This window comes from Rhynchophorus ferrugineus, unplaced genomic scaffold (genome assembly GCF_030347505.1).
Source record: "Rhynchophorus ferrugineus isolate W39M unplaced genomic scaffold, kcgeb_rfMv2 rfM6, whole genome shotgun sequence".
Lineage (NCBI taxonomy): Eukaryota > Metazoa > Arthropoda > Insecta > Coleoptera > Curculionidae > Rhynchophorus > Rhynchophorus ferrugineus.
The window spans coordinates 12875766-12890906 of NW_027472585.1; the positions used below are offsets into that span (position 1 = coordinate 12875766).

At 32.8% G+C, this 15141-nt stretch overlaps 1 protein-coding gene across 1 annotated transcript; it reads left to right on the top strand.

Annotated features, from left to right (window-relative positions):
• Positions 1–4929: 4929 nt before the first annotated feature.
• VhaPPA1-1 (Vacuolar H[+] ATPase PPA1 subunit 1) lies at positions 4930–14149 on the top strand. The gene is made up of 3 exons (XM_076407985.1): positions 4930–5318; positions 5382–5585; positions 13818–14149. Exons 1-3 carry the CDS (start codon positions 5072–5074, stop codon positions 14009–14011), a joined length of 645 nt encoding a protein of 214 aa, XP_076264100.1. The 5' UTR covers positions 4930–5071; the 3' UTR covers positions 14012–14149.
• The last annotated feature ends 992 nt before the right edge of the window (positions 14150–15141 follow it).

The following is a 15141-nucleotide window of genomic DNA, read 5'->3' on the forward strand; positions in this document are numbered from 1 at the left end:
TTGTTATCTAAGGATTTGTATCCAACAAACCAATAGATTTGGTTTAGTTGAAGTCCAAGTAGTTCAAACTTGGCGTCTATCTAGATACTTAATATAGTTAACAAATTGAAAATTGAATTTGATATAAAACATTCAGGAGAAACTACTTAATTCTACATAGTACATTTTGACACTAAAATAGAGAGAGCTCTATCGACTATTAGAAACGCATTATTTTTAATGACTTAAGAAGCCTTCAAACAGATTATTTCTAAAACATTTAAGAAATGGATTAATAAACCTTGAAAATTACTTTTGTTGTTATTACTGGTGGTGTGTTACAAAACTAATGAGTAGCTGTCACACCTAACCTAATTCACTCAAAAATATTAAAATATATAGACCCATAAACGCACCTAATTCCATATCGCTAATTTAGTTTCCGTAATATTCGGCTGTTAGCTGGATCTATCCAGCAGTACCAATAATGAAATGATAAAAAATTGCTAAAACAAAATACCAAACCAAACTAATCATCATTATATATTCCAAGGCTATTTTATAAAGAAGTAAACATATGGAAAAACAATTTAATAAAATATATGAAATAAACCCTCTTCATTATATTGTCAAGAAACCAAATAGTTTCAATTTTTGGTAACATAATGTAAATTAAATTCGCTTAAAACATATTTTAAACCATTTTATTTGATAACTTTATAATATTCTCCTAACAACTGAACGTTTGACATATCACTCGAAGCTCATGAAACGAAAAATCACCTAAAAAAAATTAAATAACTATTGTAGAAATGTTCGTCTGGTCGGTCGGTCAAAATGTGTGGCTTTCGATGCGATTGTTTGTCCCAACACTCACTACTATATTTGGAAGAAATTTGCACGAGAACTAAAATCACTGATTGAAAAAATACTTGTTTATTGTGATATTAAACGATACATGTGGTCGACAGGAGAATTGACAGGATATTAGATTAAGATGAAGGAAGTACAGTAGCGCTGTGGAAGTGGTACTGTTACAAGGGGGTAGAGAAAAGAAAAGAGAGCGAGACGTCGTCGTGGTGGTCTTTTATAGCCGGAAACCGCATGGTACCAATCCACCGGCTTTGCCAACCTTTGAAGTTGCTGTAGGTGAATGCGTGGTGGCCTAAAGGGTGGTAGCGGTCGCTACACTATGTATCATTTTAACCACTGTTTTTCTGTTGTAAGTATTGCAAGTATTGAATAAAATATGAATCAACTCGTAAAATGTGTGAAGTAGAGGTACTTATATAAATAAGAACAAAATAAATGGAAGTAGACCATTCACCTGATTTAGCTCTAATTCACTATATTAGCTATATGTCGGAACTAAAGACAAACTAATTTTAAAAATATATTTGGGGAATTAAATAACCCTTTCGTGTTTAATTAGATACATTAAAAACTCTAAAAACGCATTTATTAAAAAAAATTATATATATATATATATATATATATATATTAATAGAAATGTAATATCTCAATCAGGTCCACCATCCATCCATCCATTTTTGGACTTCTTCAGCATTTAGCCATGCCACAGAGGCTCTTATATTAATGGCATGTAATAAAGAACATTCAACAAATGAGAAAATGTATTAGTGATACAGACAAAACCACATTTATGCAGGTAGTAGATGTATATATTACAAAATTGCAAGAGATGACATGCAAGAGATGAAATTGCAAGAGAAGTTGAATTTTTAAATTATTTGTACAATTATGTGCTAGTACTACTTTATGGACAATAACATTATGGTTATAATGTTTTCACAAATATTACTTATAAGATAGGGCAAAATGAAAATGTGAGTCCTTGAACACTCCCAAAACCAGATACTCTGTAAAATATTTTTAACAAAAAGTTGAACCGACTTCAAAAAATAAATAAGGAACTCATTAAAAATTAATAAATAATCAAACTTATAGATTTTTAACACACAAAAAAAACATTTTCAAATAAAATATGTACATAATAATCGTTGTAATAACTAAATAAAAATAAACAAAAACCTTATTTAACCTATCTACTACACGCATTTTATATTCTACTGTATATATAATTTGGCTTAATACCTACCTAAATCTATTCTATTTACAATATTATTTTAACTATTACCAACTGATCAGTTTGAATTCGGTGCCAAACTCAAACAGTTATATTAATTTAGATTTGTTTTGTTGGTGATTTAATTTTTTTGTATATCTCACAAAATTATATTATTATTTTTGTATTGTTTAGGCTTAGTCCCTTATTTACTATTTGAAGTCGGTTCAATTATTTTGTTAAAAATATTTTATTTTTCTCTTTTTAGTGTTAGATATTTATTCAATAAATCACGCAGTTATTTTATTTAATATTATTGGTAGGCCATGTAACGGTGCACCCCGTATGGTGATTTGGCAAATGTTCTAGCTAAACAACAACAAAACGCTATTGTACCCGCCGGGAGTCGAACCCGCGACCTCCGTGTGTGATTTTCTCTCCTTCCATCAAATGCTAATAACCATAAAAATAAAATAATTATAAGAGACTATAAGAAAACTCACAAAATATAATAATCCATACAGTTTTACAGCATTCTGGCAAATTTGAAGTAAGATATGAGAATAAAACGATAAAATATGTGTTAAAGTATGTCAATAAACAAAATAATCTACAAACTTAGTGTGAAAAAATTATAACATTTTACTAATAATTCATACGTTATTAACTTATTTTCGCATTTTTTTGCCACCAATTTTCTCTATTAAATATTAAACAATTATATCACCTCAACAAAATTTTCTATATATAAAATAAAGCTTAAAATTATTTCCTGAAACCAACTCTCGTCAACAACAATGGGTGATAGACCAATTGCTCACACTAAATTTCAAAAAGTGTTTGATGGGATTCCTGGGCAATTTCTTCCAAACAACCAATTAACCAGAGAAAAATTAATATGAAAAATGCATTTGAAATAATGTGTGTTGTTTGCTGTTTCATGATTTGTGTTTGTCTACATTTAATAACTCAGTAATACTAAATAGAACACTATTGAAAGTAAATTATTTTATGCAAGGAAATGTTAAAACCGAACCAAATACTATAGTTAGGTTATGTAGTTTAAATATTGCTTACAGTGATATTTCACACTTTAATCAATAGCTTGACGATAGTTTTTTTTTCTACGGACAATACGTTGTTACCAAATCAATATGTAAAGCAATAAAACTGGTGATAAAGCAAATTATTCTGATTGTATATTCCATAAATATAGGTATTATTAGGAAGACTGAAACTTAAAATAGGCAAATGATATAAGAAACTATTGTCAAACGATGACGCTTTGTAGTACGTAAAATAAATGAAACACGAAAATGCACATTTACGATATCTCTACAATTAAATTAGAACAGTGAATGTATTCAGCATCACCCGCAATATCTTTATCACTCTCGTGATGTAAGTACGGACTTTCATAATTATGACATAAATTAGAGCAGGCAGAACAATTAATTAGTTGAATAACAAAACAAAAACAACAACATTTATACCGCCTACCATTATCTTCACGACCTGAAGCCATCAAATCAACGAATCGAACACAATCAATCATTTCGTTTGGTTTGATACGATTTAGACACCGGTTAATGTCGCTACGATCATTTAAATGTATGTAATCCGAGTTTCACTGCTGGCGATGCTCTTCATTTACGGTTTAAAGGGCCGATTTTTATATAACATCCGTTACATTATCGCCGATACGTAACCATAAAGCCACCGGTAACCCGAAAAGCGAGTTTATTTGCATACTGACCCACTAACTTCACTCATTTTTTTTTCTTTGGTTCATTAAGTCGCTCTTAATGATATTTATTGATGGAGGAATCGTTCTGAACAATGAAAGTCCGAATTACGGTCGCACAGTTGAAAGCTAGTTTATTGTGATCTATTAAACTCGAATCTAAGTCTTAATATTATGATTTAAAAGTATAATTTTGATGTATGAGAGAAATTTAAAAAGGAGTGACATATCCCATAACATCTACTATACGTATATTTAAATAATTTGCAAAAAATACTGTATTTAACAATAAAGTATCAATAGAAAATAAAAAACGCCAAAGTGACTTATGGCTCCATCTGCACGGAAACATCATAAACTTTCTGATATAGCGTACAGTTTTCTTCATGTCGGTTCACAAATACATAAAATTAACTATCAAATTGTAAATGAGAAAAAGTTTAAAAAATATATTATAATATATTTTTTAACGGAAAATAAGCTATCAATAGAGAGAAATGTGTCATGTGAAAAAAATTAAACAGATTGCTCTGCAGACTTCTATAATATCGGTACTTTTTTATTATTAGAAAAATTCAATAAGTATCCATTAAATAATGCGGTAAAATTAAGTAAATATTAATAATTAATTAATGAAATAAATTGATATGTATAAGCGGAATTATGAAATATGATTTATTTTATTAAATTCTAAATTATATGGTATTATATACTATCTTAACTTTTATATAGGTCGAAAATTTTGCAGATTTCTATACTGTCAGTGCATTTTTAGTTGTCATGAAAATTCAAATATTGTCATTTAAAAAAAAGGCTCTTAAGTTAAGTAAATACTATAAATTATTAAAATAATTTAAAACATAAAGAAATAACTCAAAATAAATATATATTGGGATGATAAAAATATATGTGGATAAAGATGTGGTAATATTATTTAACGGTATTAACATAACTAAATCATATGATTATACATGTATCTAATATAATTATATACTTGTAACGTTTAGTAAAAATAGTTTCAGTTATAGGACAAATTATATAATATTAATGTCATGCCGGTCCTGTATATTGTCTGACGCTTTCATCGATTTTCATCCATACTAACTTTTTCGCGATAGTCCTTTGCGCAAGCTTATGTTTTGGCTCGTAACAAAATAGTAGAAGTTTTAATCCCAGCGTATATATTTAAAAATATCTTTAATATATATCAGTTTAGTTGATTAGTTACAAATTAATTAATAATATTATTATCTATAAACAGAATGGGTAAAACCAGCTTGAGCACAACTTTAGGGGTGACATTTGTCACCCTATTAACATCGGTCGTAAGTGTACTCGTTTTATATCATATATTGACACATAGAGGTGAAAGAATTAGTATAGGGTGGTTTTTGGAAAGCACTTCTCCGCATATGTGGGCAACTTTGGGCGTAGCCCTATCGGTATCTCTGAGTGTAGTTGGTGCAGCGGCAGGAATACATACGGTAGGTGTCAGTATTATTGGCGGAGGTAAGTCCAGTAGTTTTTTGTGTATATAGAAGATAAATGTGATGATGTAACAATGTATTCTAGGCGTCAAGTCTCCTAGGATCAAGACTAAGAATCTTATATCAGTTATTTTTTGCGAAGCAGTCGCTATTTACGGTCTTATCACCGCTATCGTTCTCTCGGGGTACCTGGATGATTTTACGTGGTCCCTGGTAGTCAAGAATGACGATCTGAAATCAAAGAACTGGATGGCAGGGTATTTAATGTTTGGTGCTGGTGTGTCTGTAGGTAAGTGGTATTTGAACTAATAAAAAAACGTTTGTGGATTTCGTTGGCAAGAAAATATTTTCGGGTTTGAAACAACACGTCCCCGAACCAACAGGTTTTGTCTATTTATTCTAACTAGGGATCGCCCTCAGGTCGAAATTCGACCACCATTTATTAACTTAATCATGTTTCTTTCATAACAGAGTAAAGGGAATAATTTTAAAATGAAATCTTACTTAAACTTGTTTTCACAATATTTTCTATATAAGATCTATATAAGATATAAGGAAATTCATTTGTCTGTTTATTCAAACATATTAAAATACATATACCAAGAACATAACACTAACATGTTTAAATTGCTTTTAATTAAATGTAATTTCCATTAAGTTTCACTAATTAACAAAGTAGTGGTAAGTTTAGATTACTACACAGACATTATTTTCAGAACTTTAACTTTTATGTCATAACAGCGGCCGTTCCTCAATAAGTGCATATGTGCACGTGCACCCCTAAATTTAATGCCTCCTCTTGGAAATAAATAATTAAACTGAACTAATTAAATTCGGACCTGTCATTATTTTAATAATTCTTTTCATTTAAAAAACGATTCAACATAGACTTCAAAAATTAACACAGAAAAACTGACGAATTTCTTATCTCACGCTGAACGAAAAGCTTAAAAATATAAAACAATTATAAACAAAAGTCCATATCTCCAAATCGCAAGACGCTGATTATGCGTAACATGAGAAATCCAGCGATCTTTTTGTATCGCGCTCGTCGCGGAAGTCTTCGTCACTCCACATCGGAATGTTATATCTGATTGGTCAATCAAAAATTCCTGCGACAAAATATAGAGATATTAGAAGGGTAAGCAGTAAAAATAATAATAATGAAAGTTTAAAAATAGATTTTATTTACCTATATGTAAAATGTATATTAAAATTATTATTATATATTATTTCAAAATAGAATTCATAGAATTTTCTATGTTTAATGACAATATATTATACTAACAATATTTTAAAACGTAATATAAAAAACTAACAAAAAACAAATTATACTTTTAAATATACAAAGTTATTTTTTATTATCTTAAATATAACCGAGCCAAATATAGAGTACAGTACAATATAACAGGTCAATTGAAAAGTCCCCGACCTACCATAGTAAATAGTATATTACACGACCAAAAGGACCGAAAGTTGAATTTTCGCCTGTGTGATGTATACTATTTTATTTTCATAGCCGGTCGAAAGTACGTTATTAACAACATTCAAAACAACGTTGATGATTATTTTTAAGGTTAGAGTTAGAGTTAATGCAGCGGTAAACAATTTGTTGTAGCAACAGAATTAATAGTCCCTAGTTACGAGTATAAATACGAAATTCTTTCCTCCCGCCGTTATAGAGGGCGCGGGTGTACATCTCGTAGGGAGTAAATGTTTAACTTTCTTCCCTGTTATTAGAGACAAAAGTACGTACTTTCGACCGAGGTATGAAAAAAACACATCTTTTGCCAAAATTAGTTATTTTTTTATTCAACATAATTCCCTTCAAGGATGATATACTGATTATAGCGACCCTCCAACTTTTCGATACAATTTTTGTAGTATGATTTGTCCTTTGCTTCAAAATAGGCCTTTGAAGTATTGTAAGTATTGCTAAAAGCCATTTCTAGCATAGAACAGGATCCCTAACAAAGCTGTGAATTCTATTTGAAACGGTACTACATACTGAGACGGAATACCTGAGATGTCTTCAGATTTAAACTAATCATTTTATCTAAAAAATTGATACAAATATTGATACAAATTGAACAGAAATGTTATCACATATAATTTATTTTAACATAATAGTACATCTAAAAACTACATTTAACTATACAGCCACAATAGTTTATAGGTTAGAGTTATAACCTCTTATCACTATTGCTTTCAAAAATTTTGCATAGACCTGACAACCGGACGACTTTGACAGGCTCATTCGTTTACGCGTTCGGTCGGAATTGTGTATCTTTTTAACTAGAATAAAATGAGATGGAAAATATTGTCTGATACTAAAACGAATTAACAAATTGCAGCAGGCAATACATTAAACATCTTAATGACGTATGTACAAAAAAACCTTGAATAGACTATAGTCACATATCTTATTACATTAATCATTAAATACCTTAGTATGCATATCAACTGTTTAAAATATTTACAAATTCTTTTAATATCTATTCGAAACTACTGCTGGTACAACGCTGTTAGATTTTAAAAATTACGCATCCGTAGTTCATACGTACAACAATCCTAAAATATTTGCTTATATATTTTGTGTCACCGATCTGACCTCTGATAAGCATTCCGTGCTTGCATGTATTCTGATCATTTTCCCCTCTAAAAAGGTACTCGTTGAGAAAAATTCGTTGAAATTTGGTCGATTGGTCGAAAGACCAATCAACATCGTGGTTTTAATAGCAATCCAGTCATAGAGTCAATTGAAAAGTATTGCGTGCTGGTATGTATTCTGATCATTTTCCTTTCTAAAGAAGTAGGCGTTGAGAAAAATTCGTCGAAATTTGATCGAGTGGTCGAAAGACCGATCAATATCGTGGTTTTAGTAGCGATCCAGTCATAGACACATTTGAAAAGTATTGTGTGCTGGTATGTATTCTGATCATTTTCCTCTCTAAAAAGTAGGCGTTGAGAACAATTCGTCGAAATTTGGCCGAGTGGTCGAAAGACCGATCAATATCGTGGTTTTAGTAGCGATCCAGTCATAGAGTCATTTGAAAAGTATTGCGTGCTGGTATGTATTCTGATCATTTTCCTCTCTAAAAAAGTAGGCGTTGAGAAAAATTCGTCGAAATTTGGTCGAGTGGTCGAAAGACCGATCAATATCGTGGTTTTAGTAGCGATCCAGTCATAGAGTCATTTGAAAAGTATTGTGTGCTGGTATGTACTCTGATCATTTTCCTTTCTAAAGAAGTAGGCGTTGAGAAAAATTCGTCGAAATTTGGTCGAGTTGTCGAAAGACCGATCAACATCGTGGTTTTAGTAGCGATTCAGTCATAGAGTCATTTGAAAAGTATTGCGTGCTGGTATGTACTCTGATCATTTTCCTTTCTAAAGAAGTAGGCGTTGAGAAAAATTCGTCGAAATTTGGTCGAGTTGTCGAAAGACCGATCAACATCGTGGTTTTAGTAGCGATTCAGTCATAGAGTCATTTGAAAAGTATTGCGTGCTGGTATGTACTCTGATCATTTTCCTTTCTAAAGAAGTAGGCGTTGAGAAAAATTCGTCGAAATTTGGTCGAGTTGTCGAAAGACCGATCAACATCGTGGTTTTAGTAGCGATTCAGTCATAGAGTCATTTGAAAAGTATTGCGTGCTGGTATGTATTCTGATCATTTTCCTTTCTAAAGAAGTAGGCGTTGAGAAAAATTCGTCGAAATTTGGTCGAGTGGTCGAAAGACCGATCAATATCGTGGTTTTAGTAGCGATTCAGTCATAGAGTCATTTGAAAAGTATTGCGTGCTGGTATGTACTCTGATCATTTTCCTTTCTAAAGAAGTAGGCGTTGAGAAAAATTCGTCGAAATTTGGTCGAGTTGTCGAAAGACCGATCAACATCGTGGTTTTAGTAGCGATTCAGTCATAGAGTCATTTGAAAAGTATTGCGTGCTGGTATGTACTCTGATCATTTTCCTTTCTAAAGAAGTAGGCGTTGAGAAAAATTCGTCGAAATTTGGTCGAGTTGTCGAAAGACCGATCAATATCGTGGTTTTAGTAGCGATTCAGTCATAGAGTCATTTGAAAAGTATTGCGTGCTGGTATGTACTCTGATCATTTTCCTTTCTAAAGAAGTAGGCGTTGAGAAAAATTCGTCGAAATTTGGTCGAGTTGTCGAAAGACCGATCAGCATCGTGGTTTTAGTAGCGATTCAGTCATAGAGTCATTTGAAAAGTACTGCGTGCTGGTATGTATTCTGATCATTTTCCTTTCTAAAGAAGTAGGCGTTGAGAAAAATTCGTCGAAATTTGGTTGAGTTGTCGAAAGACCGATCAACATCGTGGTTTTAGTAGCGATTCAGTCATAGAGTCGTTTGAAAAGTATTGCGTGCTGGTATGTACTCTGATCATTTCCCTTTCTAAAGAAGTAGGCGTTGAGAAAAATTCGTCGAAATTTGGTTGAGTTGTCGAAAGACCGATCAACATCGTGGTTTTAGTAGCGATTCAGTCATAGAGTCATTTGAAAAGTATTGCGTGCTGGTACGTACTCTGGTCATTTTCCTTTCTAAAGAAGTAGGCGTTGAGAAAAATTCGTCGAAGTTTGGTCGAGTTGTCGAAAGACCGATCAACATCGTGGTTTTAGTAGCGATTCAGTCATAGAGTCATTTGAAAAGTATTGCGTGCTGGTATGTACTCTGATCATTTTCCTTTCTAAAGAAGTAGGCGTTGAGAAAAATTCGTCGAAATTTGGTCGAGTTGTCGAAAGACCGATCAACATCGTGGTTTTAGTAGCGATTCAGTCATAGAGTCATTTGAAAAGTATTGCGTGCTGGTATGTACTCTGATCATTTTCCTTTCTAAAGAAGTAGGCGTTGAGAAAAATTCGTCGAAATTTGGTCGAGTTGTCGAAAGACCGATCAACATCGTGGTTTTAGTAGCGATTCAGTCATAGAGTCATTTGAAAAGTATTGCGTGCTGGTATGTATTCTGATCATTTTCCTTTCTAAAAAAGTAGACGTTGAGAAAAATTCGTCGAAATTTGGTCGAGTGGTCGAAAGACCGATCAATATCGTGGTTTTAGTAGCGATCCAGTCATAGAGTCATTTGAAAAGTATTGTGTGCTGGTATGTATTCTGATCATTTTCCTCTCTAAAAAAGTACGCGTTGAAAAAAATTCGTCGAAATTTGGTCGACTGATCGAAAGACCGATCAACATCGTGGTTTTAGTAACGATTCAGTCATAGAGTCATTTTTACACTTCTTCGGCATATCGAAACCACTTTCCGGTCAAGTCATATTGTATCGATTTGAAAAAATTGTTATCAGAAGGCGCCATATCTGATGAGTACGCTGGAGATCGCAGAGCTTCATATTCAAGCTACAACAATAAGAGGACAATTTTGCCCCTATTAGTCGCCATTGCTGGTCTTTTTGGGACAATATGTTATTTAGTTTGTGTTTGAACAGCGGTTCAATCATCTATTTAATTTCGCACTTCTTTAGTATTTCGAACTCAAGTTGAAACAGTGAATACAACACGTCGTTCAATTTATTCAACTGATATCTGTGGCTATGTGCAGTAACAGTTTCATTCGGTTTTAGCAACTCGTAATACCCTACACCTTGTTGATCCAACTATATCCAGAGCTGGAACTTTATGGCCATAAATGTTTTACTTCAGCATCGATATAGATGGCTCCCCTGGACTAATCCATGATTCCTTGCATTTGAGATTGTTGTAGAAGATCCGCGATAAAAACGCCAGTCACAATAAGCCACAGGAAACTCTTCATTTTTTAAATGGCAATCGATGAAATCGCGATTTTGAAAAGGTTCCAAATATCCAATCAATTCGTGGAAGATTCATTTTTCTCTCTTTTTTTTTCAAAAACTATCTTGGTTAAGTAGCCTCAAGCCAATATATTTATTCGAATAATTACACATTTTCTTTATTTAATGAAATGAACCCCCTCAAGATAGTTTTTAAATTTTTAATTGATGGCACCTAATAGATTTCTTCCTACTTGGGCAATAAAATGTAAGTACTCTAAGTCATGAATGGCTTTGCACCAAAATTCCTAGTGTACTGATCTTCGGTTAATTATCTCTTAAAAGGTTTGCATTCAGTGGCAGCCAAATACTTCTTCAACGGAAAATGATTCTGCGTTTCTTTACTGTCTGTGCATCCGGATACACAACACTTCCTAGATCGAGAATACACTTGAATCGTGAACATTTTCGTGTGATGAGTTTTTACGATTTTCGTGGATTATCACAACAAGAGTGCACCAATCAACTTGATTTGACTTTTGGCGATGAAGTTCCATCAAAAATCACCGTGTATCGCCGGTTTAGTGAATTCAATCGTGGTCGTAGTTCGCTGTCCGACGAGTTTCGTGAAGGTCGTCCAAAATCGGCTGTTGTACCAGAAAACATCGATGTTGTGTAGGAAATGATTAAGCAAGATCGTCATGCCACCTATTATGAGATTGAGGCATCCCTGAGCATTAGTTCCACTAGCACATAAGCGATTTTACATGAACATTTAGTTGTGCGATAGTTATGTTCGCGTTGGATCCCACACAATTTGACAATCGTTCAAAAAAGGCTCGTGTCGATTGATGCAAAGAAATGCTTAAGAAATTCAATCGCGGTGCTTCGAAAGACGTTTATAAAATCGTGACAGGTGACGAATAGTGGATATATTGGTATGAGCCCGAAAGTAGGCAGCAGTCGACTGTGTGGGTGCTCCAATATGAACCAAATCTAACAAAAGTTGTTCGCGCACGAAACACTTCAAAGAAAATGGTGGCCTGTTTCTTCGGGAAAACTGGTCATATTGCAACAGTGCCTCTAGAGGATCGTAGAACAGTAAATTCTGATTGGAACTCAACCATTTGTTTGCAAGAAGTCTTCGGTGAAATAAGGAAAACAAACAAGATATGCCGGATTGTTCTTCATCATGACAATGCGAGCTCTCACACATCGGCTCAAACAAGACTATTTGAGTACTCAAAACATCGAATTGATGGGTCATCCGCCGTACAGCCCTGATTTGGTACCCGACGACTTCTTTTTGTTCCCATCCGTGAAGAATAAACTGCGTGGCCCACGATTTTCATCGCCCGAATTAGCTATTAAAGCGTTCAAAAATCATGTTTTGAAAATACCTCATTCGGAATGGAATAAATGCTTTGAAAATTGGTTTAAGCGTATGCAAAAGTGTAAGTGTCGATCATCGTGGCGAGTACTTTTAAAATGAATAAAAATATATTCGCAGCTTAACTATAAAGGGACCCTCGTAGAAATGAAGTGAACCAATTAGACCCCGTCGAGGCTCTTCTTAGCATAGCGATTAAAACAAGTAATAAGTTAAAAGTAGCGACATCTAGATGTTGGACGTCGTGAAACATTTCTCCAAAATTTCCTATAAAGTTAAATCTCTATTTCTCGGTGGTTATATTTTGCGAAAGTAACACAGTAATAGATTTATACCTCTTTGAAAATGTCATGTTTCGTACCTTTTGCGGCACGCATATAACCTTAAAAACATTACGATGTTCGAGACAAAAAACGTTCTAGTGGACCGAAAAAGTTTGAATATGCGAAACTGCAAGAATTTTTGTATAAAGACAGTCAAAATCATTTGGCAGAATCGTTAAATGTGGCACAAGAAATATAACGACTGATTACGAGTAATGCGGATAATCTAAAAGATGGGAAGAGCGGTGCCACATCAATTGAATGACAGGCAAAGAGAAATCCAAAAAATCGTCTCTAAACTTCTGCTTCAAAGGTATGTCATTCCAAAGTTATTTCTGCATCAAATAAGGGCAAAAAATCATAGTATCAGCTGTCAATCGAGTGTCAAATATCACCCAGCTCCAATGCCAAATCCTGTCTTTCGTGGGACTAGAGTGGTGCAGTGTACAACGAACTGTTGAAACAGTTAATAGTTATCGTCAATCTGAACCGTGCATTGGTTGAAAAACGACCAGAACGTCCCCGAAGACACTAAAATGATTTTACAGCACGAAATGTGCCATATCATAAAGCAAAACCGGCCAAGAAAGCGTTGAAAGCACTTTGATGGGACATATTATCGCACCAGAAGATCTTGCCCCGTCTGACTATCAACTTTTCACATCAAAGGGACATAAATAATAATAATATCGCTAATTTCTAAGAAGTTAGAAAATGGCTCGATGAACGGTTTTTTTTTAGACATACAATTTTTTTGGGATGGCATCCATAAATTGCCTGAAAGATGGGTACGATGTGTAAAATCATATGGACAATACTTTGAATAAATACATATTCCATTCTCTTAAAATTGTATAGTTTTTTGATAAAAAAAAACAGTAATGACTTTCCGGTACACCTGGTAAAGGGCTGGTATGCTAGCTTCCTCAAAACACACCTCAAACATAACTAAAAATATTTTTCGTGCCAACATAACAAATCCTCATCAATTTAACAGCAATTTATAACTTCCATCATTAGTACTGCAACATTAATATTTGTTTTTCAGGTTTAGTGAATTTGTTTTGCGGAATGTGCGTCGGTATAGTGGGTAGTGGCGCCGCTTTAGCTGACGCTGCCAATCCATCCCTTTTCGTCAAGATCCTCATCATAGAAATCTTCGCCAGTGCTATCGGTCTTTTCGGCCTGATAGTGGGAGTTTACTTGGTGTCCAAGGTACAGATGGGAGATAAGATTCACTAAACCAACTGGGCATAAGGACACATCACAGTTACTATCAGTACCAGTTAAATAAGAAGGAAAAATAAGAAGCTATTGTTGTTAGCTGTTTCAGTTTAAGCTTATCTCCTTTTCTACTGTTAAGATACCGTAAAAGTTATGTTCCTGTGGCGTAGATGCGACAGGATTGTTGTAATTCACAATAACTATAGGTGGATCCCAGCGAACCAACTAAATAAAAAAAAACTATAAATCTCTGTATATATGGCATTTAAGCCATAAAAGCCCAGCTGTAGGTTATAGGTGGAATTCAGAATATAATGAAATTATTTTATTGTAAAATTAACTTATATTAATGAACTTGTTTAATTATATATAACTATAGTCAGTTTAATTTGTTTTATATAATGTATAAAAAAATATTCACTGTACAAAGCTATTAAATAAACGTAATAAATTAGGATGCTTTCAGTTTCGTTATTCCTCTGACAAAATGAATTATATTGAAAAGCAATTACAATACTTTTAATTAATAGTATATTACTTGATATTAGAACTAATTCTTATTTAGTTTAAAACATTCTCATCGATTTTAACTACTTTTGATCTATAGCTGCAAGGATATATGTTCGTATAATTAATGTGATACCAATAAGATTTTAAAAAAATAAAAATTAGAGATATTTTAAAAATTGTTGATATCTTTAATAAACCTTTTAAATTAAGTTCTTGATATTTTAAAAGTTTTCAGATTTCTAATAGTAATATTTAAAAGATTTATTAAAAAATATCAATAATTTTTAGAGTGTAAAGAAATATCGATATTTTTTAGGCCGATATATATTCCGATATAAATATTGAAGATGTTATATCAATGTTTCTTAAAATATCGATAAATATCTATCCGTCACCAATAACCCAAGCTTAAACATCTAAAATATTTGATATATATCAGAGGGAGAATTAAGTAATTTAGTACGTTTACCGGTATTTTTTAATATTTTCTAAAAATGATCGATATTTTTCCTAGCTGTTTCAAAAAAATTTTGATATTCTTTATTATCCGATATATCGATATATTTTTTAATATCGAAGCTACTCTATCGATATTTTCTTAAATAAATCTAATTTAATTCTAATCTAAAAAATGCAAT

Excerpts from the sequence above, each read along its gene's own strand:
- VhaPPA1-1 (XM_076407985.1), top strand. The coding sequence starts at position 5,072 with ATGGGTAAAACCAGCTTGAGCACAACTTTAGGGGTGACATTTGTCACC. Across the intron at positions 5,319-5,381 it reads TGTCAGTATTATTGGCGGAG|GCGTCAAGTCTCCTAGGATC; the intron begins GTAAGTCCAGTA and ends AATGTATTCTAG. Across the intron at positions 5,586-13,817 it reads TGGTGCTGGTGTGTCTGTAG|GTTTAGTGAATTTGTTTTGC; the intron begins GTAAGTGGTATT and ends TTTGTTTTTCAG.